Genomic DNA, 23,032 nt, shown 5'->3' on the forward strand with positions numbered 1-23,032 from the left:
TGTAAGAAATGCCTGGGGGGGGAAATGAACCAAAACAATGTTGTAAATCAAAGGGCTACAACTGATATGTGAGACAGATAAAGTCATGCAGAAATATATTGCTAAACCATTGCTGGTTGTATAATGATTTTATATCATGTTTATTTTCAGTTTCAGTTAAGGTTTAGAAAATAAAATTTAGTTGAGTTCAGGATAAATATCAGTGACGAGTATTTGGTAACTTTAACTTTAATTCTTAGATTTGCACAACTGTAGCGGTTCTTCCTAACTTGTCCGATGAGTGGCAGTGTAACATCAATTTAAATACCACCTATAAATCCGTAGAAGAAGAACGCCGGACTCTATGAAATGACGAAGACCAATCAGATTCTTAAATACTCGGAAATAACGCCAGTTTAAATTCTGGGCGCTGTTGAGTTTGGTACGGGTGAAAGGTAAGTGTGATTTTTATCTTGAAAGAAACTAAAAACAAACAAATGGAAACAACTGACGGTTTGGTTTTATCAAACTTTACGTTTCCATGAAAAGGCGGCATATTTTCACAGCGACGACAGCACAACTGGTAGAGAATGAGTTGGATACTTAATACGCTAACGTTACCTTCATTATTTTCAGCTTTTTAAGAAGGCGCTATCATGGAGAACAGCCTGTCCCGACTTCTCGTTGGACTCTCTGTCCAGATCAGCCGCAGTGATGGTGAGCTCATGTTGCATTAAATCCGTTCGTATTATGTGTTTTTGTACTTCCCGTGTGCGGTGAGTTTAACTCAGGCATGCTTTTTTATGTACGTGAACTAGGTCGAGTCCATTCGGCCACCGTGAAATCCGTTGACAAGTCCACAGTTATGGTTGAGTGGCATGAGAGGAACATGTGCCGTGGAAAGGGGGTCAGTAATGTCGTAACTGAGGTGATATCAACCAAGTATACATTAACATATCCTATATGCTGAGGCTGCTTCTTCTTCTGTGTTTTAGATTGATCTAAGTGAGTTATGTATACTCAATCCAGAGGTTTTGGACCCTATAAATTCAATCACAAGCTCAACTCCTGACCCACCGACTCGTGTTCCAGAAAAGGTAAGTGCTAGCCTACATTGTTTTTTCTCATAATTTATTACATTAACCTTGCTGTCAGTCACCAGATGACAGCAAGGTTAGATGATCCTGCTTCCTTGTGTAGCCTCTCCTGTGACATTAAGTTGACCCTTATTTCAGGTAAGGGTGCATGTGAGTTGAATTTGAATGTTCAGTAGAAGCCTTATGCTGTATGAGGTGTAATCCAAAAGGAACTCAACTGTAGTTGTAAATGAACACTTCCTGTGAGCAAACCTGAAGCAATGCTCTACTCCACACGTTGATGACCTTAAGACAGTGGATTAATTCAAATTGAGCATTTTTGTTTGTTTTATAAGTGATAAACGCCAGATGATTTTTAAATACATCATCTGGATTTAAAAATCTCCCCCTGCTTTTATACTGTTTGATGTAACTACATACAGAATGATCTTCTAATAACTTATATTACACATAAGTACACGGTGCTTCTTATGAGGGAGTTAAGTGGCTGACTGGACTGAGCATTATACAGTTTTCTTTCTGTTTTTATTCTGTAGAAATACGAGGGTCGACTGCGCTCCTCTAGGATTCCTGCACCTGCCTCCTGTATGTAAATATTGATTCTCTGTGTGTGTCAGGTGTAAATGTTAAGTACTCTTGCCTAATGGCTTCTTTCCTTCCAAAAGCTTCTACTACGGCAGTCACAAGAACTGAAGAGTCAGGTCGGCACGGCGTGCATGTTTTTTGTTAAAGCAAATCTGTCCTGTTTTGGTTATGGGTGCAAGGGCGAGGAGTGACAGTCCTGCAAGAGCTGACCTCTGCTCCCAGATTTTAGATGTACATTAGATTAATAATAACGCACAAGGGATGCAAATCAAACACACTTAGGTGTTGGGTGATTGTATATGCATATGCAGCAATGGTTTTTTTTTTTTGTTTGTTTGTTTTGGGGGGGGGGGGGGGTTGTTTTTTGTTTTTTTGTTTTTTTTTGTCTCTTCGTCCTTAAATTCTGCCTGTTGAGAAATAAGATCGTGCTATAAAAAGGACCGCTGATTGTTATCACTGGTTGATCAGTTCATTGGAGAATAAACAGTGCATGTACAGTGGCCTCTAAGTCCTTTTTTTTAGGACTTAGAACCATTTTAATGACCAGCACATTAGTGTTTTCATATCTTTGTTATTCACTTAAAACACACTTTTCTACCACTGTGGATGTCTAATTTGGTTGTTCTGTTTTTAGAAAAATAAGTGGTGAATTTACTGTTGGTGTCACTTGTGTTTTGCCACACAGCCTCGTACAGCTTTTTTTTTTTTTTTTTTTTTTTTTTTTTTTCTCCTCCTCCTCCTCCTCCTCCTCCTCCTCCTCCTCCTCCATTATACCAGTAGTGGCTGTCTTAATCCAGATCAATAATGCTGGTAATAATCAGTCTGAATTGCATAAACGCATATTTCAGCAGTTTGACTTGGTTTTGTGTCACTTTCAGTTGCTACTCGGTCCCAGGCTCGGCAGACGTGTATGTTTCAGGCTCCAGGTTCTGTTCAAGGACCAGTCTCAGCTATAGAATCCCTTTCAGCTAACCCAGAAACCATACATCCCGAGCCCCCACCATCACCAGTCCTCAAAAACTCTGGTTGGTTGTGATTTACTTATTCATTTAAAACAGAAAACAAAAAGATTTTTTAAAATGCATAACGCATTTTAAAAAATCATAACAGAGCCACATCCGTTTCATTTAACAACATGTTGTTGTTGGTGACCATGCCATATTCATTTGGTTATCTGCAGGGTACAAAGTCATATCATGTACCTGTTAAAATGTATTTGAATAAGTTTCTGAGTACTTTAAATGTATGAAGAAATATTTTGGTCTTTTCCTTCTGTTAAATCTGAATTATATTTGTTTTTTGTCATCTAGTAATTCCGAATCAGCAGCGTAAAAAGAATGATACACAACCAGCGACTTTGCAGCCTTTTGTTCCTGAGGCCATAAAGCAAAATGATGAACCTGAGAAAATGCCTCCTCCATCCACAGTTAAAGGTATGTAACCTTACCATTTTATTGGTATTAGGTGTTAACATCTCATTTATTTATTTATTTCAGTGTGTGTGTGTATATTCAGTGTGTATATTGTTTGTTTGGTTTTTCACGTTTCAGGCAGGAGGAAATCTGTGGCTCCCGTGGAGTTGAACAAAGGCAATAAAAGGCTCTCTTGTGTTGTAAAGCCCCCAGATATGCAAACCAAGAGGGGAAAGGTGAAAGATTTCTTCAACCATTTTTATTATTATTATTATTATTATTTTTTTTTTTTATGTAAATTGTTTTAAACATGAGCAAAACTACTCCTCATTTTGTTACAGTACCTTTTGTTTGCTTGTCTTTATAGTTTCTGGAAGGTTCCCGGCCCAACCAGAAGTTCTTTGAGATGATTCAGGATTTCAGAGCGACTTTGGAAATCACACCCTTATCAACTACTGAAACGGTAGGTTTAAACATGGACTTACAATGTTCCATCCAGAAAGTTTTATTGTAGCTTTGCAAACTGTAGCACAGTCATTTCTCTGCACATCTCTTGCCTTTTTTTTAAGATTGAGCCCCAAAGGATTTGTGTGTGTGTTCGCAAGCGGCCCTTTAACAAGCAGGGTAGGTCAGGAATAATTTGTAGATTCTCTATTCTATCATCTGCATATAAAGGAGTAATTGAGGGAGAGAAAACAGTTGCCATGTTTATACACTAACTCCGATACTCTTGTGTATTGTAGAGATTAATAAAAAGGAGATTGATGTGGTGTCTGTACCTGGGAAAGGTGCGTTACTGGTCCATGAGCCAAAACACAAGGTGGACCTCACCAAGTACTTGGACAATCAAGTCTTCCACTTTGACTACTCCTTTGATGAGACCGCCACCAATGAACTTGTCTACAAGTAACTACCTAATTTTTCCTTTAAGCCAACAGTGGCTCTGATTGTACATTTTCTAACTTAGCTTTTTCAACTGGGACATTAACCAGTACAATGGAGACTCGATGTATACTTTTATACATGCTGTAATTTTCCTGTTAATGTTATGATGACTAAAATTCTGATTTTCCTTTTAGGTTCACAGCTAAACCTTTAGTCCAGTCCATTTTTGAAGGTGGTATGGCAACATGTTTTGCCTATGGCCAGACAGGAAGTGGTAAGACTCATGTAAGTCTCCACTTGATCTAAGATTTTGAGGGGTTTTTTTTTTTTTTTTTTTGGTTTTTTTTTTTGGGGGGGGGGGGTTTGAAGCACAATTTTGCAAATGTGGAATTTATTCAAAGTCTTTATTTGTTTTTAAGACAATGGGAGGTGATTTCACAGGAAAGCAGCAGAACAGTGCTAAAGGCATCTACGCATTAGCAGGTAGGACCTTAAATGAAACAACTGGATTTTGTACAAAAAACAGACTTTGTCATAATTTGAGTCTATTCACTTCTAGCCCAGGATGTTTTTGCCTACCTCCACCACAGGAGGTATGCTAATTTGGATCTCTCTGCCTACGTCAGCTTCTTTGAGATTTACAACGGCAAGGTAGGAAGACGTGAAGGGAACACCCTTCACTCAGAAGATATCTATTGAATCCACGTGTTCAATTAATCCATATAGCAAACTAGACCTTTATTTATTTATTTTTATTTAGGTGTATGACCTGCTGCATAAGAAGGCCAAGCTGCGTGTTTTGGAAGATGAACGACAACAGGTTCAGGTGGTCGGCCTCGAAGAGGTCTATGTGACCTCAGCAGAGGAGGTCATCAAGATGATACAGATTGGCAGTTCATGCAGGTAGTTTAGTATCAAGAATGTGTTTGATGTTTCCTTGTGCATTTTTCTTTGTGGCTGAAAGGGCACAAAAACGTATTAATTACCCATTAGTGTACCGTAGGTAGGCAAACTCTAAGTTAGAATCTCACTGTCTTTTCCAGAACGTCGGGCCAAACCTCAGCCAATGCCAACTCATCCCGCTCTCATGCAATCCTTCAAATTGTTCTTCGGCGCAATGACCGTGCTACCACGCTGCACGGCAAGTTTTCACTGATCGATTTGGCTGGCAATGAGCGTGGTACAGATGTCAGCAGCAATGACCGGAGTACTTTAGTTGAGACTGCCGAGATCAACCGCAGCCTTCTGGCTCTCAAGGTAAGCGATGGCTGATTAAAAGGCAGAAGTACTCTGTTTTCTCTCCATTAAATATGTATGCACAGCAACTCAAAACGCTGGTGTTTCCTCTCTTGTATCCTGTAGGAGTGTATCCGTTCACTGGGAAAGAACAGTGATCACATTCCTTTCCGAATGAGCACTTTGACCAAAGTCCTCAGGGATTCTTTCATTGGAGAGAAGTCCAGGACCTGCATGGTATGTTACCACACCAAATTTGACTTCCTCTCAGCATTGGATATTTTGAAATCCACATCAAATAAAATTTTTTCTTTGTTTCACAGATTGCTATGGTGTCTCCAGGTATGACCTCATGTGAATATACAATGAACACATTGCGCTATGCTGACAGGTATGTATTTAGCATATGAAGCTCTGAATCTGTGGGCTTGTTTTTTTTTTTTCTAATGGGAATTCTCAGTCGCCTTATTGTATGATGAAGCTTGAAACATTTTCTGCAGAGTGAAGGAACTTAATGGCAATTCCAAAGCCAGTGAAGCACCTAAGACACAGGAGCCAATGAATAGCTCCTCAGAAGAGGTAAGCTTGCACAGCATGAATCCAGTTATAACCTGTGTGGAAGTTTCTCAGATTTAACTTGTCACTCTTTTTGTGATGTAGGAATCAGTTTTGGATACCGGTGTGTATGATGCCATATCTCAGGTGGCTGAGCTGGAGGAGAAAGTTTATTCAGAGCTCAAGGTAGAGTTTTCCTAACTTTGTATGTTTTTTTCCCAGGATTCAAGTTACAATGTCATTTTATTTTTTTAAATTAGTAATTTCGCCTATTTTTTATTTTTTATTTTTTTCTACTCAGAGGGGAGGTGACCTCGTACAAGAAATGGGCCAAATCTCATACAACATCGAGGAAGGACTCTCCAATCTGGTTGATCATTCCAAAAAGTTATTGGGTTTGTACCAACCAAAATATTGCTTGATTTGTTTTGTTAATGTAATGTACTAAATCTGCTTGCTCATTACACAAAACTTTACCCCTTCTAACACAGCTCCAGCCTTTTTTCTTTTGTTTGTTTTTTTGTTTTAAATAAAGGTGTAGACTCTGTCTTAAAATTCTATTCTTTTTAATGGCCACCAGGGGGCAATACCTAGGGCTTGTAAAAAGAATTTTGTTACTATAGAAAGAAAAACCGTTTCCAAATGTGACCTCTCTAAACACTTTCCTGCTGTATTTAGTCATTATTTTCAGGGTGAGATTGGGAGAAAAATGCATAGATGCCAAACAGTCATCTTGTTTTGTCAAAATTAAATGTATAGCCTGACAAAGGATTAAGAAAGGATTTACTTTGGTGTGCTTTACATTCATTTGTTTCATCCACAGAGACAGTGATGGCTTTGCAGTCTGCTGTGGATCAGGAGCGATCAGCGAGGCTGAATCACTAAATCAAGCAGAAAACCTTCTCTTCTGAGTAACGAGCTGTTTTATTAGAAAATTGTGTTTTGTTCTTACTATATTTGTTTCATTGTATTAACTTCTGTGTATTCAATAAAATGTTTTTGAACACTATTCATTAAATATGTGATTTTATATTTTAGGCAGACAGCTCATTTCTAGTGCAGAATTGGATACATGTACATTAAAAAATCGAGACAAGTTTTGGAGGGCTCATTCTTGATGGAATTGGTCATTGAAGTTGTCTATGCACCTCATTAAATAAATTATACCACCACTAAGAATGCAGTATGATTTCTTTTCTGCATCATAGGTGAACATAGTTCACCTCTTTCAAAACTATGATTCAGATTTGAAATTTCAACAGAATTGATTTATTCTTGGTCAGATGTGGCTCTGTATAAATAATTATAAATAATTGAATGACTAAGTTGATGGTTTCTGGGTTTTTTTTGTTTGTTGTTTTTGTTTTTTGTAAAAGCAAATAGCTGCTATAGAATATTTTGCTTCTATTTGACTTGGCCCCTGTGAGGGAAGGCTAACTTAAAATCAATATAACATTTTGATGGCCCCTATCCTATAATGAGACTTTGATCTCAAAAGGGGGAATGATGGTGCACAATGACTCCATGAATTTTGCCAGTGTAAGTGTTGCTCCATATGGCCTTAGTAGGTATCCGATCAGCTGCAACACTATTATCAAAACACCCACTAAGGAAATATCCCATCTTTAACCTCCTAGGACCTGGCATCCACATATGTGGACATCACATTTTGGGTTATTTAGACCAAAATACTCAATTTTGCTTTACAGGGGCCTGATTTCCACTTACAAGGTTATATACTGCTACTGTTCTATCAAAATTTTAAACGAATATCCTCATATGGGGCTCTTATTTTTCTTAACAAAAATAAGGTAAAGAAAATGTGGTAATTCTTTGGTTTTACGTTCATTGGGCCCCAATATGCCCAAATATCAAAGAGAAATTAAAAATGCATGCCGTAGAAGAGTTCGGGTCTTAGGAGGTTAAGATGGGGTGATCCATGTTGTTATATTTTATTAGCCCAAAGGCTCTGTCAATCAGTTGAACTGCCAGAGCGGGAGGTGGTGCTAAAGATGAAACCAGTACTAGTTAAAACCTGCGATTGGATGAAGAGGAAAAGGAGGGACCAACCAGAAGCGAAATGTACAGATTAACCTGCCTGCGTACGACGGGTTAAGGAAGAGACCGTCGAAGAGGATAGCCATGAAGTGGATACGGTTCTCGCTCCTGGTTTTGGGGGTGTTTTCCCTGTGCTGTGCCACGGCTGGTGACAGCAGCGGCATAAAGAAAATGAAGATGCAGTTTGCCACTGGACCTCTTCTCAGGTTTCAAATCTGGTAAGCAAATGAGCCAAAAAACTGGCGAGTCATTGCACGCTAGCCCCCGGCTAACAGTGTCGCAGGCCTAAAATAAACGCTCGCCGATAGGAGGTTAATTTACCGGATGTTTGTTAGGAAATAACAACGCTCCGGGTTGTTCAAACTGAATAAATAAACAGTTGTCAAAAGCTCTACTGAAATCATTTTCTGGAAGTCGATAATTTTTTGCACTTTTTTCGTAAACATTTGGTGGAAAACATGGCTTCCACTTCCGCTGTTAAACCTTTAATAAACCGTCTACTGTGTGTAGGTTATGTTAATGTGTTATCATTGTTACGCTACGACGACAGGATTTTTTCCCCCCCAGATTACAGTAAAATAACTGGTCTGCAGTTATTGTTGGTAAATTTAACATATTGTTTTCGCTGATAGACTTGGAGATTTTAGGCAAATTAGTCCACTAACTACTCTAAATATTAACCTGACCAGGAGGCGGTGTGCTAACCTGAAAACTCTCACTTTGTTTGACGTTTGTGTACGAGGAAAGTATTTTTTTAAGGCCACGTTTGCAATGTAAATAAGCTAGTCACTAAAGCAAACACAGCCCACAAAGGTGAACATGCAGCTTTCATGTATGATAACGCGCTGCTGCCAAGTCACATATAAAACTTTTGAGTAAATGACCAACAGAGAAGTTTAAAATTCAAATCTTCGTGCTAAATCATCAACGTAACCTTTGTTAGCCTGTCCTGTTTTGACTTTAGACTGTGCTCGGCTTTCTAGCAGTGTCCTTGTTTCCCCCCACAGCATTTCCTGAGGATACAAGCGGGTGTTTGAGGAGTACACGCAGGCCTTGTACCAGCGGTACCCAGACATCCGCATTGAAGGGGAGAACTATCTTCCTGTTCCCATGTATCGGTAAGCGAGAGCGAAAGATTGCCTGCCTTGTTACAAGTGGATTACGTCGAGCCTTATTAAAGTGGGCTGAAAGCTCCCTGGGATTAGCCGTGATTTGTCTAAGGAAGTGAAATTCTCAAGCACGAACATATCTGGCCATGGATTGGTGTCTGGTAGTTTTGGTAGACACTGCTTAAACTGCTGTCCTTTTTAAAGATGTTTTGATCCAGTGTCCTAAAATCACTCCAATGAAGAAAATGTCTACAAATCAAATCGAAATGTCAGCAATAGATAAATTGTTAGATGAACCGGGCTAATTTTACTCCAGCTTACTTCATTTTGCATTCCCAAGTTTTAAAGATGTTAAATGGGTACTCTCCGCAGGAAATCCAAACAACTGTGATGCATTCCTTAATTGCTTAAATTTTCAGGCCATGGGGCTGAAGTTGCATACCTTCCTTGGTGTATACAGTACAGGCATGGATGTGATGGTTTCAGCTAAAGTATTTAAATGTAAATTAAGTGGAATGTCATACTATTTTAGTGTTTTAGTTTTATTTGTCACATTTTAAGTTAATGCAGGGTCAGCATTACAGATAAATTTGTTTCACAAGATATAACAGGTCAAAAAGCTACAGACATAGAAGTTTAAAAACTATAAAGATTAAAAAAAAAAAAAGAAACAAAAGAAAGAAACAACATAAATGAAGTCAGAAATCTTCTGAAATGTAAATGGGTGGGTGGGGACATGCACTTTTTTTCCTTCAGTTTTTAAAAATGTATAGCTTTGTTATGGTGTAGGATTATATGACATACGTAATGGTCTATTAGGTATTAGTTAATAGTAATGTAGCCTTAACTTGGGAGGGTAATGAAAAATCTGTTCCAAATGACCAAATCCACCACTTCCCATATTTCTTATAGCCCTTTTCCACTCGTACCTACTAAGATTAGCTCGCCATGGCTCAACTCATTTTCAAGGACTTTCCATTGGGTTGTAGTACCAAGTACTTTGGTACCTAAGCCCCTTTTCCATTAGTACCTACTGGCCATGGATTACCACACCTAGACTTGGATCAACTGGTTTTCTATTACAAAGCAGTGGTACCTAACACACGTGACTGTCGTCATAGCTAGGGATGGGTATCGAAAACTGGTTCTTGTTGAGAACCGGTTCCCACTGTTTAAATTCCTTGGAGTTGTTTGCCATTTTTTTTAAACGATTCCCTTATCGATTCCAGTCGCCCCGAATGACGTCACCACGTTGCGGAGCGTCATTTACCTGGCAGGAAACATGGCGGCTCAAACGCTCAAAAGTTTGATTATACTTTATGAGAACAGATGACAACAGGGCAACTTGCAATACTTGCAAAGTAGACATTTCATTTAAGGGAGGAAACACTACGAATATGGAAAAGCTCACAAAACACGCGATAACCTTAAATGAATGTCGTGTTTTTAATTCCGCTTCGGACCCAGCAGCAGCGGTAACGTTTGCACGTCCTCTCCCGTTAATGTGGCAGGTAAATAATCAACTAACAGTGCATATTATGTTAGCGCGATCTGCCTTATTACAAAACCTGCCATTACTGTGCATTTAGGTGATCATGATGAGAGAGACAGACAGACAGTCTGGCTCAGATGCTGGCAGTTCTCGCTGCAGTCTACCATTAACATCTCCTTTCAGGCCAGGATAGACGAATGTCACAGAGCAGTGGCTAAGATTGTGGTAAAAGGCTTGCACCCATTTGCCACAGCAGATGGTAAGTGAATGTGTTTAATTGTAGGCAGGAACATTACTGGATATTCTTGTGTAATTGCTACAGAATAATTTATGTTATACTTTATTGCTACAGAAGAATATTTATTTTATTATTTTACTTTTTTTTTTTTTTTAAATGTCCTGGGGACCCTGTGACACCCCATTGAAGAGCCGTAGGCTGGATCTCTTAAGATGTCACTGTTGGGTTTGTAAGGCCATGTTACTCCTAAATTTTTATCTTGTTCAAAGAGAAGATATAAAAAGTTCTAAGCTATTCGACCTTAGTGTTCTCCTTTTTTTTTTTTAAAAAAAAGAATCGAATCGTTAAACAGAATCGAAAATGGAATCGAAATCGTGAAAATCTTATCAATACCCATCCCTAGTCATAGCACCACGTCTGAGCATCCCACGATGTGAACGCTAGACTCTGGAAACACAGCGTTGTTTTTGTAGCAGTTTCTCTCATTTCCAGATTTTGATTTTTGTGAACGAGATAAGTGATGCTACTGACCAGCCAATCGGTGGCATGCAGTCTGATGATGTCACATTTTAGTACCTGCTCGGATCGCTTAGACCCCTGGTCAAGTATTTACTAAAAAAAGTACCAGGCACTATGACATGCGTAAATGCATAGTAACTAAAACCAGCATATTAATGATCAAGGAACTGACCTAACAGCCCATTATTCAATCAGTGGGCTGGTTTCAGTTATAATGCAATGCAATGCACTGTTTATAAGGTTGGGGAAACCTGCAGTCAGCTGAGACTGAAGAAGTCACTTGGATGAGTGATGAAATGTTTCTCCCACTGAAAACACTACATCCAGATGAACACAATCAACTTTTTGGGATTTACTTACCTGGATGATTGAGCATGCATCAAGACTTGCATCAGAACATTAGGTATTTAGCTAAACCAACAAGTCCATCTGTACAACAATCAGCACTGTGACTTATGATAATAAAGTTCAAAAGAGAACTTATAAATAACACATGAAATCTTTCTCATTGTATTCTAGTTGCTATGGAACAGTTTCTTTGTGTTTACCGTTTTAGATGGACTATAACTTGGTTTCTGAATAATTAGTCTGTGGCATTTTGAGGAATCATTGCCTGGAGAATTGGATTGTATTTGTATTACATGTGAGATGTATTTGTGTAGCAGTCCCAGGTGTTGTAGTTAAGGTGTGGTGTTACTGAGACTCTTAGGTATTTTTCTGGGCTTCTAATGAATACACACGAGAAAAGCTGTGCAAAAGAAATGGAGATGGTATCAAGCCCCCTCAGAGTCTTTAACCATTGTTTTCAATGTCTCACAATGTAAAACTAAAGATTTTGGAGAGATTTTACTTCAGTAACAAGCTCTGTCTGCTTTATGCTATCACGTATAAGAGCTGTATTCAAATCCATATCTAAACATATTTTTGTTTTGTTTCCACAGACACGTTGCTTCCTTCCTGTCTGTTTTCAAACTGCTGGTGATTGGGCTGATTATCATCGGCAGGGACCCATTCGCTCTCTTTGGTATGCAAGCCCCCGGAATGTGGGAATGGGGCCAAGGAAATAAGGTAAGGTTTCCTGGAATCAAAACTGTGTCCTTATGGGAACGTTTTTACTGTAGTGTTTTTATGTGTAACAGCGTGTTAGACGGCAGACTCTGGCTTTTCAGTAGATGGAGCTGCACATTGTTTTGGCAAGTTATTGCAGATAGCACAGGCGTGGGTAGCATGTAGAAATGAAGAAAGGTGGGCTCTAGTTTCCGTTTACTTACAGGCTGCCAAGTACAACTAAAACCCGCAGGATTTCATTAGCTCTTCATTTGGTGGCTTCTGGTTGTTTTGTTAAGTATTGTTTGGCTTGGATTTGTTATCCCCAGGGTTAGAGACCTGGCAAATCCCAAAAGCCTTCCTGCAATAATGGTCGTTCTTGCATTTTAACAGAAGGCTGAAAAAGATTAAAAACTATTTTTGTGCCATTGAAACCCAAGCGCATAACAGCAACTCTTGCCTTTAAATACACAATAAAGACTTATTCATTTTGGTTTGGGCTGGTTTTGCTAGTGAATTTGTTCTTTTAAAATTGCTTCTAAGCCACATATGTTTGATAACAAAGACTATCTTAAGTTTTTCTTCCACTGAGTATGTGTTTGATTTTAAAGCTGCTTTTGGTATATGCATGGAATCCTTTCGCATGATATTTAACATGAATCTAGACTGCTATCACTAAATCAGCTGGCTTGAGAGCAGAAATCTGGTTTTAATGACTGTGCCAGGCCCTGTCATTTGTTGTTGTGTAATCCTACTGCACTGTAATCTCATCAGCCAATATGGGGAGAGCTGCTCAAGAGTGTGCGTCAAAAACAGGCATGCACAACTCTGTCAGTCCCTGTCATGCGAACTGCAGACGGGTAACAAATAAAACAAAACTTAGACCTGCAGTAAAGTCTTAACGGCATAACTGCAGGAGCCCATATGTTACTTGGATTTAAAATGTATTTATTTTGAGAAATAGCCATATACTTCACAATGTTAACATATTGGCAAGTGTTACTCCACTGAGAGTGACTACTGAATTGCACTAACGCAGCGGTCCCCAACCCTCGGACCGGTGCCGGTCCGTGAGTCGTTTGGTACCGGGCCGCGAGAATTGAGGCTCAGGTGTAAAATGTATGGTTTTCAGGATTTTTATCGGTTTTCAGCGTCATTTTGTTATCGTTTTTATCATTAACTCGGTTTTCCTGGATGTTTTCACGTGTGTTATGAATAAATCTTCTTTTTTTTTCGGTACCGGTACTAGTTTTATTTTGTTGTAGTTATCCGCGACACCTTAAAGGCCGGTCCGTGAAAATATTGTCGGGCATAAACCAGTCCGTGGCGCAAAAAAAGGTTGGGGACCGCTACACTAACGGATGGCATGAACGTCATATTTTAAAGCAGCTACATGCTAACCTGTTACTACACTTTTATCCTGTGGGGTTTTTGTTCTAATTTCTGCTCACTGAACATTGCAGACTCTGTTTAAATAAAAGAAATCTTTCCTCTCCATCAGATTTATGCCTGCATGATGGTGTTCTTCCTCAGCAACATGATTGAAAACCAGTTAATGTCAACAGGAGCGTTTGAAATCACATTAAATGGTGAGTGTTATTCTAGCACGTACTTAGTGCCCAGTGGATTTGACTTTATTTCATTTTTCTTGCAATAACATTCATAAACTTGAGATGATGGAACAAAATCTAGCCCACAAATTAAAATGAAAATATTCTTTTATAGATGTACCAGTGTGGTCCAAATTGGAGTCAGGTCACCTGCCCTCCATGCAGCAGCTTGTGCAAATCCTGGATAATGAAATGAAGATGAACGTTCACATGAACGCAAGGCACCACCACCATTCATAACCTTACTGTTCAATTCCTAGCTGAAGCTAAAAGCCCATCCATGTAAGTACAGTCGTGTGACAAAGACTTTTTTTGTTTGTTTGTTTTGGAGTCACTTCTACTAAAGTGAAGGTTTATGCTTTTTAATTTGGCCTGCTCCTTTCTCTGCCCTTCTAGGTCTGAGGTGGGTTTCTCACTGGGCTGTGAGGTGATGTTTATGAACGTCTGCGCTGAAGGCAGGAACACTGCTAGCACAGACTGGATGTCCCCATCACTCTTCACTGCGCCCCTTAGAGATGACCCGCCCCTGACGCCAGAGTGGGATCCATGGCAACAGTGCTGGCCATTTTGTCATTTTCTTGTACTATTCATACTACTACAGAGTTCATCCAGGTGATATTAGTGAGCCCATAAGGAGAGAGTTAACATTGGTTCTTGTAGTCTTTAACTATTTGAATATAATTTGATCTCTGTGGGGAAAAAAAAGAAACAATGTGTCATTTGTACCACTGAGCCAAATGTAGAAATTTGTTTATCAAGTAGTTTACCGTGTAGAAATTTGCAGCACTTAAAAGTCTGTCATCACTGTTGTGAAAATAACATTGGGAACCTGTTGGTATGATTTCTGAATTTTTATATTTACAAACCTTGGAGGAAACTAAGAAGATTAATAAAACATATTGTTAACTATTTAACTCTGAAACTGCGGTGTGGTGTTGAGTTGACATACTAACGCATCTGTTGTCATCAGGCTTATAATTTACTGTGGGTATACTATGCAATGGTATGAAATATCTGGAGTAACAACCTGATTATCTAATCTTTGGGAAGCTCTACACTGATTTTATATTACAAGGCAAAAGAGAGGAGAAATTAAAAAACAAAAAAAACAACTACAAGACCAGCCTAAAAGAAATAAAGTGGTTAATGTGCAACAGATGACTTTATTTAGACAAGGAGTAATGAAAGTCATTTATTGGGTTAATTGTATAATACCTTTACTTGATATTCTCTTTGTGAAACCGGGCTCCATTTAAATTGAATTTAAAATAAAGGTAAGTCTGGCCTTAAAAATGAGAAAATACTGATTCAGCCAAGCATGCTATAAGGATTATCTCTATATATCGACATGCTGGCACTCAGGTGCTAGTACATAAAATGTTTTTTGTTTTTTTTTTGTTTTTTTTTTCCTTTCGTTTTCTGGTAACTAAAGTCAAAAAAATGAGACATGCAAAATGTTTTTCCAGCTTTGCTTTTTTTTTTTTTTTTTTTTTTTTTTTTCCAGTCACTGTCATCATGTTCCAATATTACATATACATCAACAATCCTGAAGGCACTTGAGGATGAAGGCTTTGTCACTGTCATTCATCATTACATCATCACTGACTTTCAGGAGCCTTTGAGCAGTAACCTGTAAGTGATGGGCTGGTGTAGTCTTAAGTTTTTGGGGATGTAAGGGCGTCGTCAGGTACTGGTGAAGATGCTGAATTGCTGCGTGGATCCTGATTTTGGCTGCCAATGCCAGCAGCTCGTCTTTAGAGAGCGATGAACCTGAAGTATGCACGTATTCACCCTAATCAAAGATTTTTCACGTTAATGAAGCACTTTAGCATTTGTTACAGTCATTTTGCAAATCATTTAAACCCTCTGTGTAGTTAAATGTTAAAATATTTGCTTTCATAAAGAAAGACATCAGAAAACTGGTAGTAATGCATACCCATATCCAAACTTTTAGACTTATTCCAGTGTCATACTCAAAATGAACATATTTTCCAATTTTTGTTTTTCCATTTTAGCCCTTATGTTTTGTCATATGTTTAATTCTATAAAATAGCCAGTTCACAATGTGCAGACTAGTTGCACAGTGCTTCAGTCTTACCTGAGCGCAGCAGGTACCCACACTGAACTTAGCCTGTTGCCTGCCTGCCAAGAAGGAAACAAACACTTGTTTGTTCCCCAGGACTCGAACTCCAACAGTTTTGTTGAGGGACAGAAAGATGGGCTGCAGGGGTGTGGGAGTACCCCAGCTCCACTTACAAGTTACATTGCCTGCATTGTTTAAGCATCGGCCACCAGACATGTTCAAGGACAGCCTGCAATGCGAGTACAGAAAAAATACATGCATATAAATGGACTGTAGCTCATTGCCATTATGTATTTATGCTCACCTGTGCAAATTTTAAATATCACATTTACACCCCATAGACAAAAACATTTTTTGACAGCAACCTCTATGACAACAACTATAGGGCTAATAATATAATTTAAAGAGGCAATATTTAATAAATGGTAAATATAAAAAAAAAAAATGCTATCTACCATATGTTTCCATTGGTGTGATAGCATGTCGCTCTGCCATCAGACTGGAATATAGCTCTGATTTGTTGATTAGGGGCACTGACGTCGTCATACACTATACAAACTCTTCCATTGTGTTCAGTGACGACGATAAGTACAGCCAAGAGGCCAGAGGGATAACTGTAACCAAGCTGGTAAGGACAGGAACACTGACTATAGAGGATATTCAATTCAACTGGAATTCACTGGATTTCTTTAATGTTTAAATTGTGCATTTTTAAATCACTTCCGCAAAGTCTCATGATCAATCTGATCAAATCTGAGAGGATACAAGACCTGAGCAGAGCCACCAGGGAACATGGTAAGGAATGTGATGCCACTGGAATAAAATTTCTGTAAAACTCCAGACCCCACCTGTGAATACAGATAAAGTTCAAAAGAAGAAATTATCATGTCTAGAAATTCTATTTTGCACACAATAACATGGACTTTTGAAAAATTATTTTTAAAAAACAATTATTATTCTTATAACCTAATAGTGTGGAGTTTGAAAGAAGTGGGAGGGTTGCTTTATTGCAAATTTACCTCTACATTCAAGTTCTCTTTCAATGTCTAAACTCGTCAGCCTCTGCAGGGTCATTTTGATTGTCTTTTGGCCTTTTTACCCAGCTTTACTAGTTTACGATACTAAAACTGAGTAGTTTCTCTTTATAAATAATAATACTATTTAGCGTAATAATAAAGTCTTGCATTTGTGAAGGTTTTGGGTTCAATGTATTATGTAGACACAGTGTGACCACATGGGGGCATTGTATTAGTGTGTAATGCAGCTGTCTGAGGCCTCTATTCAAACATAAATGAAACCTCTGTGTTGGAAAAACGTCATATATTTACAATATAATAAGACAAAACAAGCTCTGTGGGTCATGAAAAATAGAAGTAATATTAATTTGCATGTTACCTGATGATTACATATGCCAAACTGAACTGGTTTCCAATCATAAAAAGGGAGCAACACCTCCTCCTCTTCCATTTTTAAGCATTTTTCACTTGTGCTACTGCAATACGTTGTCCCCTTTCCTGGAGCATGTGAGAGTCTTAACCTGAAGACCCCTGGTGCAGAGAAAGCTAAACAATAGCAAAATAGACTGCGTTAGTTTCACAGAGCTTTATAAAATCAAGATGCAGTTACCTGTCTGTCTGTCTGTCTGTCTGTTTATTATGACTGTATGCAAAAGTTTCAGGCTTCCAGTGTGAATGTTGCTAACTACTCACAGGTCTTCCCTGCAAGCAGATTAACTGGGTAACCACCGTAGATTGTAGATTCTCTTGATTGTATTCTATGAAAAAATACAAAATAAGTGCTACTCATATTAATTTTGCACATTATTTGAGTCATATTTCTGTTCCTACTTTCATTCTGTTTACAGGCATTTTCATGCAAAATCATACAAAAGTGTACCTAGGTTTTCTCAGAAAGCCTTTCATAAACTTGTGGTAAGCTTCACTTTCTCTGGATTTGTGATACAGAATTTCCATCTGGTCTTTTGAAGTTAGATTACCAAAGGTTAGGTTAGATCGCTCCTCAAACAAAAGTCTCTGCTTCACCAGGATTTGACATAGCTGCTGCCGCTGAGCACAACAGAAGTGGGTCTGTGATGGACACAGAGGAGGGGGTAAGGAGGTCATGTAGTACAATAGGTGAATTTAGGGATTTTGACTTGACCATTTACAATCTGCCTCACCTCAGGATTATGTACCCATGTTAGAACAAGTAGAGGATGAGCCTTTTCCCCACAGTACTCACATTGTGCTGGGTATTCTGTCTGGGACTGAATAACATTTTTTTTTTATCAGAGTAACATTATCTGTAACACCTTGCTTCCTTCCTTAAAAAGTAAGGAGATATTTGACTTTTAATTTATTATTACCCTTTGGGGAAAAGTTGTTAAATTCATCCTGTGATTGTCAGACTCACGATTGTACCTCAGAACTCCCGCAGCTCTGATACAATAGGTGGGTGGGTCACTGACAGGTTTTGGGCAACTGCATCGCATCCTCTTACCAGACAAAGAGAAAAAATGACAAATAAAAGGAAACATTCAATGATTTTAGAAAGAGTGAGATATTAATCCATATAATAATATCAAGATTATTATATGACCATGTGAAACCAATCAAGGTCTTATATGGTCGTCTGGAACATGGAGTAGATCACGAGCTAATGTAGCAGTGCCATTTAATGAAACACAGAAGTCTGAATAAGAGAACTGTTAACAGTGTTGGTATGTATTTATAAATATACACTCACTGGCCACTTCATTAGGTATTCCTGTTCAACCGCTTACATCTAACCAGCCAATGTGGATGTGGTCAAGATAACCTGCTGAAGTTCAAACTGAACAATAGAATGGTTATAAAGGGTGATTTAGTCCAGTAGAGGGCCTTTGGGATGTGGTGCAATCAGGGATTCAGCTGACAAATCTGCAGCAACTGTGTGATGCTATCATATCAACATGGACCAAATTATCCGAGGAATGATTCCAGCACCTTGTTGTCTCTGTGCCAAGAAGAGTCAAGGCAGTTTTGAAGCCAAAAGAAGATCCACCAATCTAATAAAGTGACCAGTCAATGTACATGTAGGAGATATTTTAGTACTTTGAACAGACTTGCAGGAAAAGCTGGACTTCATCTTTTTGTCTTGACTGTGTTTAGTGTCTTTATCCCAAGATAAAACAATCCATCCTCAGCTCAATGAGCTAGTCTCATGTGCTACCAGGAATCAAAACTTATTCCTAGCACATACACACCCAAGTATAATACGTCTAATATATTTTTTACATATATAAAAGCAGTCATCATTTAAGGAGGGAAAAAAGACAGATAAAGCTGACAGTTGGTGAAAACAAACACCTCTATACATAGTCTATGAAGATATGAAGATAAGCTGAAGACAGCACGACAATAAAACACCACCTACTTGCCGCAGTGGTAGTCAAGTATTGAGCGATTCTTCAGACTAGCCGGTGTTGTTAGTAACCATGGAGATGAAATAGCTGTATGGCAATGTGTAAACATAACAGCAGACCTCATCTGTGTTGCTGTCTGACTGGTTATGCTAACATTCATAAGCGTTCTGACATAAATTTCTAATAAACAGTAAAATCTATGGTAAGACCCCGGATTTTAAAAAAGCCAAAACCTTTCCACAATTATTGTAATGTGTAAATATGGTAATCTAGTGTTTGCAAAGGATTTGGAGGCAGGGAATAATCCCACCTCAGTGGTTCATTTAACAGCCTTTCTGCAGCTTCACCAGCAGGTGGAGCTTTGGTGGTTGCCATGGCATCGTAGATGTTCAAATTCTCGATATTTTCTAAGCACGTAAGAGGTTGATCCCCAGTTTTCATTGGTCAGCTTGGAAACTGCAGCTGAAACTCGCTTCCGTGACCGAAATTGTTTTTGCGCCTTCCATTTATGAGTAGCAGAGGTTTCTGAACACATGCAATACTATTTTTAGATGGGACAGCGGTTGTGCATTTATTTTTTTTAGTTTACCTCATTAATTATTACTGTGTGTCTTAATTAAACTCTCTCTCTCTCTCTCCCTCTCTCACTCACTCACTCACACACACACACACACACACACACACACACACACACACACACACACACACACAAAGCCCGTTAAGAATAAAATGTTAACTAGACATTACTCAGGTGCATATAGTGCAGGTAATTAGAGAATCCGTTGATGTCCCCGCAGCGGCTTCTGATTCGCTGTGGCAGCACCTGGCTTGTTTGCTGCCGCACAAATAGCCATGGCGAAGTCTCGCCTTCCAGCTCTTAACATTTCTAGGAGACACGCACAGCTAAACGATGCGTAGAGAAAAAGGGAGACGTGCCTCCGTTTGTTGTGCTGTAGCTGTTATTCTGATGTGCCATTTAGTGCAAGCAATAGACTGTTACCGACTAACGAAAACAGAGAGGCGAGGAGGGCGCAAAGAGGCCGATGCGTTAGGTGCACGAAAGGGGAAAGTCGTATTCGGAAAATCTGTCGGGAAAGGCTCAGGCCTTGAGTCAGAGGTTAAATATGGGAAAGCCTCTACAAACTCATCCGTGGAGGAATCCTATCAAGCAGATTTTATAGGTAAGCTTCAGGTCCAGTTTATGTAAGGACACTGGCTGCAGGAAAAGCGTGCTTATTTGGAGATGTACTTGCATTTTTATTTAAAAGCTCTATACCTCTGTGCATAATTGCAAAACTTGCTCTTCTTGATTTTTTTTTTTTTTTTTTCCCCCACGTCAGGCTGGTCAAAAGGCCAAACGTATGACACCAGTTCCAGAGAAGCAGCATGGAGGCGCATGGTACCTTTGCTGCTGTGCGGTGGGGATCGGATGAAGTTCAGGGTAGCGGGAAGAGGAGTGTCAGAGCTAGCAGTGGACCAAGGTAAGCAAGCAGGGCTCTTTCTTTTTTTTCTTTTTTCTTTTTTTTGTAAAGTGTCCATTTGGTTGCATCGTCATGTAAACTTTTTTTCCCATAGCAAATGCACCGCCAGTACCTCTGAGCCAGGTCCCTCCCAACTGTGGCTACAACATGCAGAGGAACTTACGGTCACTTGTTATGCAGGTTCCCTATGATGGCTGCAGTGTGGTTCAAGAGGTAATTTTAACTGAAATTAAGTCTTATGCTATATTTGAATAATTGGCAGCCTGCTGTTAAAATTGGCTAGTTTTAGGATTATTTTTTTAATTATCAAAAGTAAATTAAAATTATGCAAAATCTTCCTTAGATGGCCGAGGCTTTAATTTGCTAGTCATGGGTTTGGAACGGTCTCTTGGCTAAACATAAACACTTAATATTGTGATCTCTAACAATTATGGCTCTTTTAAAAGGGGGTAAATAACTTTAACTCCTTGACTGGTAACACGCAAGTCCTGATATTCCTTCTTGTTTTAAAGGGTGGCAGTTATGTGCTTCCAATGCGGTGGCAGGGTATTCCAATCTCCCTTTGGTGTTCCAAACCTGCAGCACCAGCTCTTATGACGACTGCCTCTCAAACCCCTCAGGACCCCGCATCAAACTCCCAGATGCCCTACACTAGCAAAAATCCAGACCAATTGTATGCCCATGTTCCTCAACCCTTTTTCTTTCCACAACAAATGCACTATCCATATCCTTCAGTTCCCGTATCGGATCCTGCAGAACCCATTAAGCAGTCAGAAATGCCCCCATTCCAGCAATACCCTCCACCCTTTCCCCCCCTCTATCCTTACTTTTATCCCCCACTTCCAGCCACAAGAGCAGCCCCAACCACCACTGCAAAGCCAGAATCCTTCATTCCTCCAGAGTTTCTCTTACCTGGTTACAAACCAGTTGGTCCACCTTTTCTTTTGCCCTTTCCACTACCTGTGCCAGCAGATACTGAAACCACAACTAACGCTGACGCTTATCCCCACTCACTGCAGCGTCCACCCAATGTGCATTTCCTCTCCCAGTATCCTCTCTTCCCTCAGTTTGTCCCTCTTCCACAATATCCGAACAACCCTAATGCAGATTTGGCGGCTGCTACTGGAAGCTCGGACACCGTACTCCCTCAATATGTTGTGCCTTTCCCTCAATTTGTTCCTCAATATCCAAGCAATCCTAATCCAGACTTGGAAAGCGGAAGCACAGACACTCTGCTGCCTCAAGCTCAGTCGCACAATTTTCCACACTTCCATCAACAAGTTCATTTAATGCCCTTTCGTCATAGTTTGACGAAAATATAATAAAGGCTTTAAATAACACCAGTTCTTGGTTTGAAATTCTTTGTTCAACAGCTCAACTCAATCAGCACCACAGATTCAAACTCAAGAATCATAAATGTTATGAGCATTTAGTGCAAAGGTGATTGGAATTAATAAGCAGACTTGATGATATTTGGATGTTGGGGGCTCAAATTTAAATGATTAATGTCCCTGTTGTCTGCAACCACCCACCAAACAAAGGGGGGTCGGGTGGATATGTAATGTTGGAAAGTCACTATTTTATTGCACTATGCTGGGCTTATGTAGCCTGAACTGTTAAGCTTGCTTTTTACTAATAAAAAGCAATGTTCTGTTATGCTGTTCCAACTTAGTCAAAGCAGCAAATGGACTATCTTTACAGGACTTAATCATGTACAGTTGTACACCAGGTCCTTTACCTGGCATGCTGGGTCCTTCAAGAGATCTGTTTTACTCAAATGGCACCGGGGGAAAAAACAACAAGTCAGAAAAAAACAGCTTGTTGCTTGTCTCTCTCTCGCTCTCTTAAAAAATACATGTGACATATAATGTAATTGCAAGGAGGTATTTCTGCAGTCTATTGATTACTAGATAGTGGAAAGGGGGTGGGATTAAATAAGCTTATGCTTCTTCCTGCTCCTTTTTGAACATGAAAGTTATTTGTAGTTGTGGTTGCTCGTTTTCCTTTTGTTTTGCTTTGTCTCTGTTTAATTCTATGTTGTTGTACTTTTTCAACATGTTCAAAATAAAGATTCAATTAATCAATAAAAAAATATTGACTCATTTTTGACAATTTCTATTTTGCCCCACCCTCCCAGTTTTCTCTTTACACTCTTCATTTTGTTCCTTTTAATAAAAATGAAAAAACAAACTAACACAATTTGTAAATACAGATAATTAGAAATAACCAGGGTGACTGTTGCT

General features: G+C 39.1%; 4 protein-coding genes across 7 annotated transcripts; 3 read left to right on the forward strand and 1 right to left on the reverse strand.

Annotated features, from left to right (window-relative positions):
- Window positions 1-360: 360 nt before the first annotated feature.
- kif2c (kinesin family member 2C) lies at window positions 361-6,758 on the forward strand. 2 transcript variants are annotated; one of them, XM_085439309.1, is made up of 23 exons: window positions 361-434; window positions 616-696; window positions 798-886; window positions 975-1,076; window positions 1,613-1,661; window positions 1,742-1,777; window positions 2,540-2,686; window positions 2,972-3,094; window positions 3,212-3,309; window positions 3,441-3,536; window positions 3,643-3,697; window positions 3,817-3,979; window positions 4,153-4,243; window positions 4,378-4,441; window positions 4,518-4,609; window positions 4,719-4,861; window positions 5,002-5,215; window positions 5,321-5,431; window positions 5,518-5,585; window positions 5,695-5,773; window positions 5,855-5,935; window positions 6,051-6,144; window positions 6,573-6,758. In XM_085439309.1, exons 2-23 carry the CDS (start codon window positions 636-638, stop codon window positions 6,632-6,634), a joined length of 2,118 nt encoding a protein of 705 aa, XP_085295435.1. In that variant the 5' UTR covers window positions 361-434; window positions 616-635; the 3' UTR covers window positions 6,635-6,758. The 2 variants fall into 2 exon arrangements, with proteins under 2 accessions (XP_085295435.1, XP_085295436.1); XM_085439310.1 differs by lacking the exon at window positions 1,742-1,777 and having other exon boundaries at window positions 362-434.
- Window positions 6,759-7,824: 1,066 nt separating this feature from the next.
- selenot1a (selenoprotein T, 1a) lies at window positions 7,825-14,744 on the forward strand. Its single transcript, XM_085438488.1, has 6 exons — window positions 7,825-8,025; window positions 8,815-8,925; window positions 12,107-12,233; window positions 13,714-13,801; window positions 13,938-14,104; window positions 14,219-14,744. Exons 1-5 carry the CDS (start codon window positions 7,892-7,894, stop codon window positions 14,060-14,062), a joined length of 585 nt encoding a protein of 194 aa, XP_085294614.1. The 5' UTR covers window positions 7,825-7,891; the 3' UTR covers window positions 14,063-14,104; window positions 14,219-14,744.
- A 555-nt stretch (window positions 14,745-15,299) lies between these two features.
- On the reverse strand, window positions 15,300-19,677 carry LOC146687751 (glutamate-rich protein 6). Of its 3 annotated transcripts, XM_085438486.1 has the most exons (11): window positions 19,320-19,677; window positions 18,271-18,397; window positions 18,085-18,171; window positions 17,802-17,992; window positions 17,615-17,679; window positions 17,301-17,467; window positions 16,676-16,753; window positions 16,361-16,530; window positions 16,079-16,134; window positions 15,921-15,964; window positions 15,300-15,614 (listed from the first exon to the last, which is right to left on the reverse strand). In XM_085438486.1, exons 1-11 carry the CDS (start codon window positions 19,466-19,468, stop codon window positions 15,360-15,362), a joined length of 1,389 nt encoding a protein of 462 aa, XP_085294612.1. In that variant the 5' UTR covers window positions 19,469-19,677; the 3' UTR covers window positions 15,300-15,359. The 3 variants fall into 3 exon arrangements, with proteins under 3 accessions (XP_085294612.1, XP_085294610.1, XP_085294611.1); XM_085438484.1 differs by having other exon boundaries at window positions 15,921-16,134; XM_085438485.1 differs by having other exon boundaries at window positions 15,921-16,134; window positions 16,361-16,519; window positions 16,671-16,753.
- A 63-nt stretch (window positions 19,678-19,740) lies between these two features.
- LOC146687752 (uncharacterized) lies at window positions 19,741-22,778 on the forward strand. The gene is made up of 4 exons (XM_085438487.1): window positions 19,741-20,489; window positions 20,649-20,789; window positions 20,884-21,002; window positions 21,302-22,778. The coding sequence occupies exons 1-4, from the start codon at window positions 20,219-20,221 to the stop codon at window positions 22,109-22,111; spliced, it is 1,341 nt and encodes a 446-aa protein (XP_085294613.1). The 5' UTR covers window positions 19,741-20,218; the 3' UTR covers window positions 22,112-22,778.
- Window positions 22,779-23,032: the final 254 nt, after the last annotated feature.

The sequence above is a fragment of the Copadichromis virginalis genome, linkage group LG18 (genome assembly GCF_057382275.1).
Source record: "Copadichromis virginalis isolate Kocher_CV1m ecotype Utaka linkage group LG18, C_Virginalis_male_GT1.1, whole genome shotgun sequence".
In the NCBI taxonomy this organism is placed as follows: domain Eukaryota; kingdom Metazoa; phylum Chordata; class Actinopteri; order Cichliformes; family Cichlidae; genus Copadichromis; species Copadichromis virginalis.

Coding starts and splice junctions, on each gene's coding strand:
- kif2c (XM_085439309.1), top strand. CDS start 636: ATGGAGAACAGCCTGTCCCGACTTCTCGTTGGACTCTCTGTCCAGATC. Junction 887..974: donor ACATGTGCCGTGGAAAGGGG/GTCAGTAATGTC, acceptor TCTGTGTTTTAG/ATTGATCTAAGTGAGTTATG. Junction 3,095..3,211: donor TCCTCCATCCACAGTTAAAG/GTATGTAACCTT, acceptor TTCACGTTTCAG/GCAGGAGGAAATCTGTGGCT.
- LOC146687751 (XM_085438484.1), bottom strand. CDS start 19,468: ATGAATGTTAGCATAACCAGTCAGACAGCAACACAGATGAGGTCTGCT. Junction 18,172..18,270: donor TAACAACTTTTCCCCAAAGG/GTAATAATAAAT, acceptor AATGTTATTCAG/TCCCAGACAGAATACCCAGC. Junction 16,754..17,300: donor TTGGCATATGTAATCATCAG/GTAACATGCAAA, acceptor CTGTATTCACAG/GTGGGGTCTGGAGTTTTACA.
- LOC146687752 (XM_085438487.1), top strand. CDS start 20,219: ATGCGTAGAGAAAAAGGGAGACGTGCCTCCGTTTGTTGTGCTGTAGCT. Junction 20,790..20,883: donor AGAGCTAGCAGTGGACCAAG/GTAAGCAAGCAG, acceptor TTTTTCCCATAG/CAAATGCACCGCCAGTACCT. Junction 21,003..21,301: donor GCTGCAGTGTGGTTCAAGAG/GTAATTTTAACT, acceptor CTTGTTTTAAAG/GGTGGCAGTTATGTGCTTCC.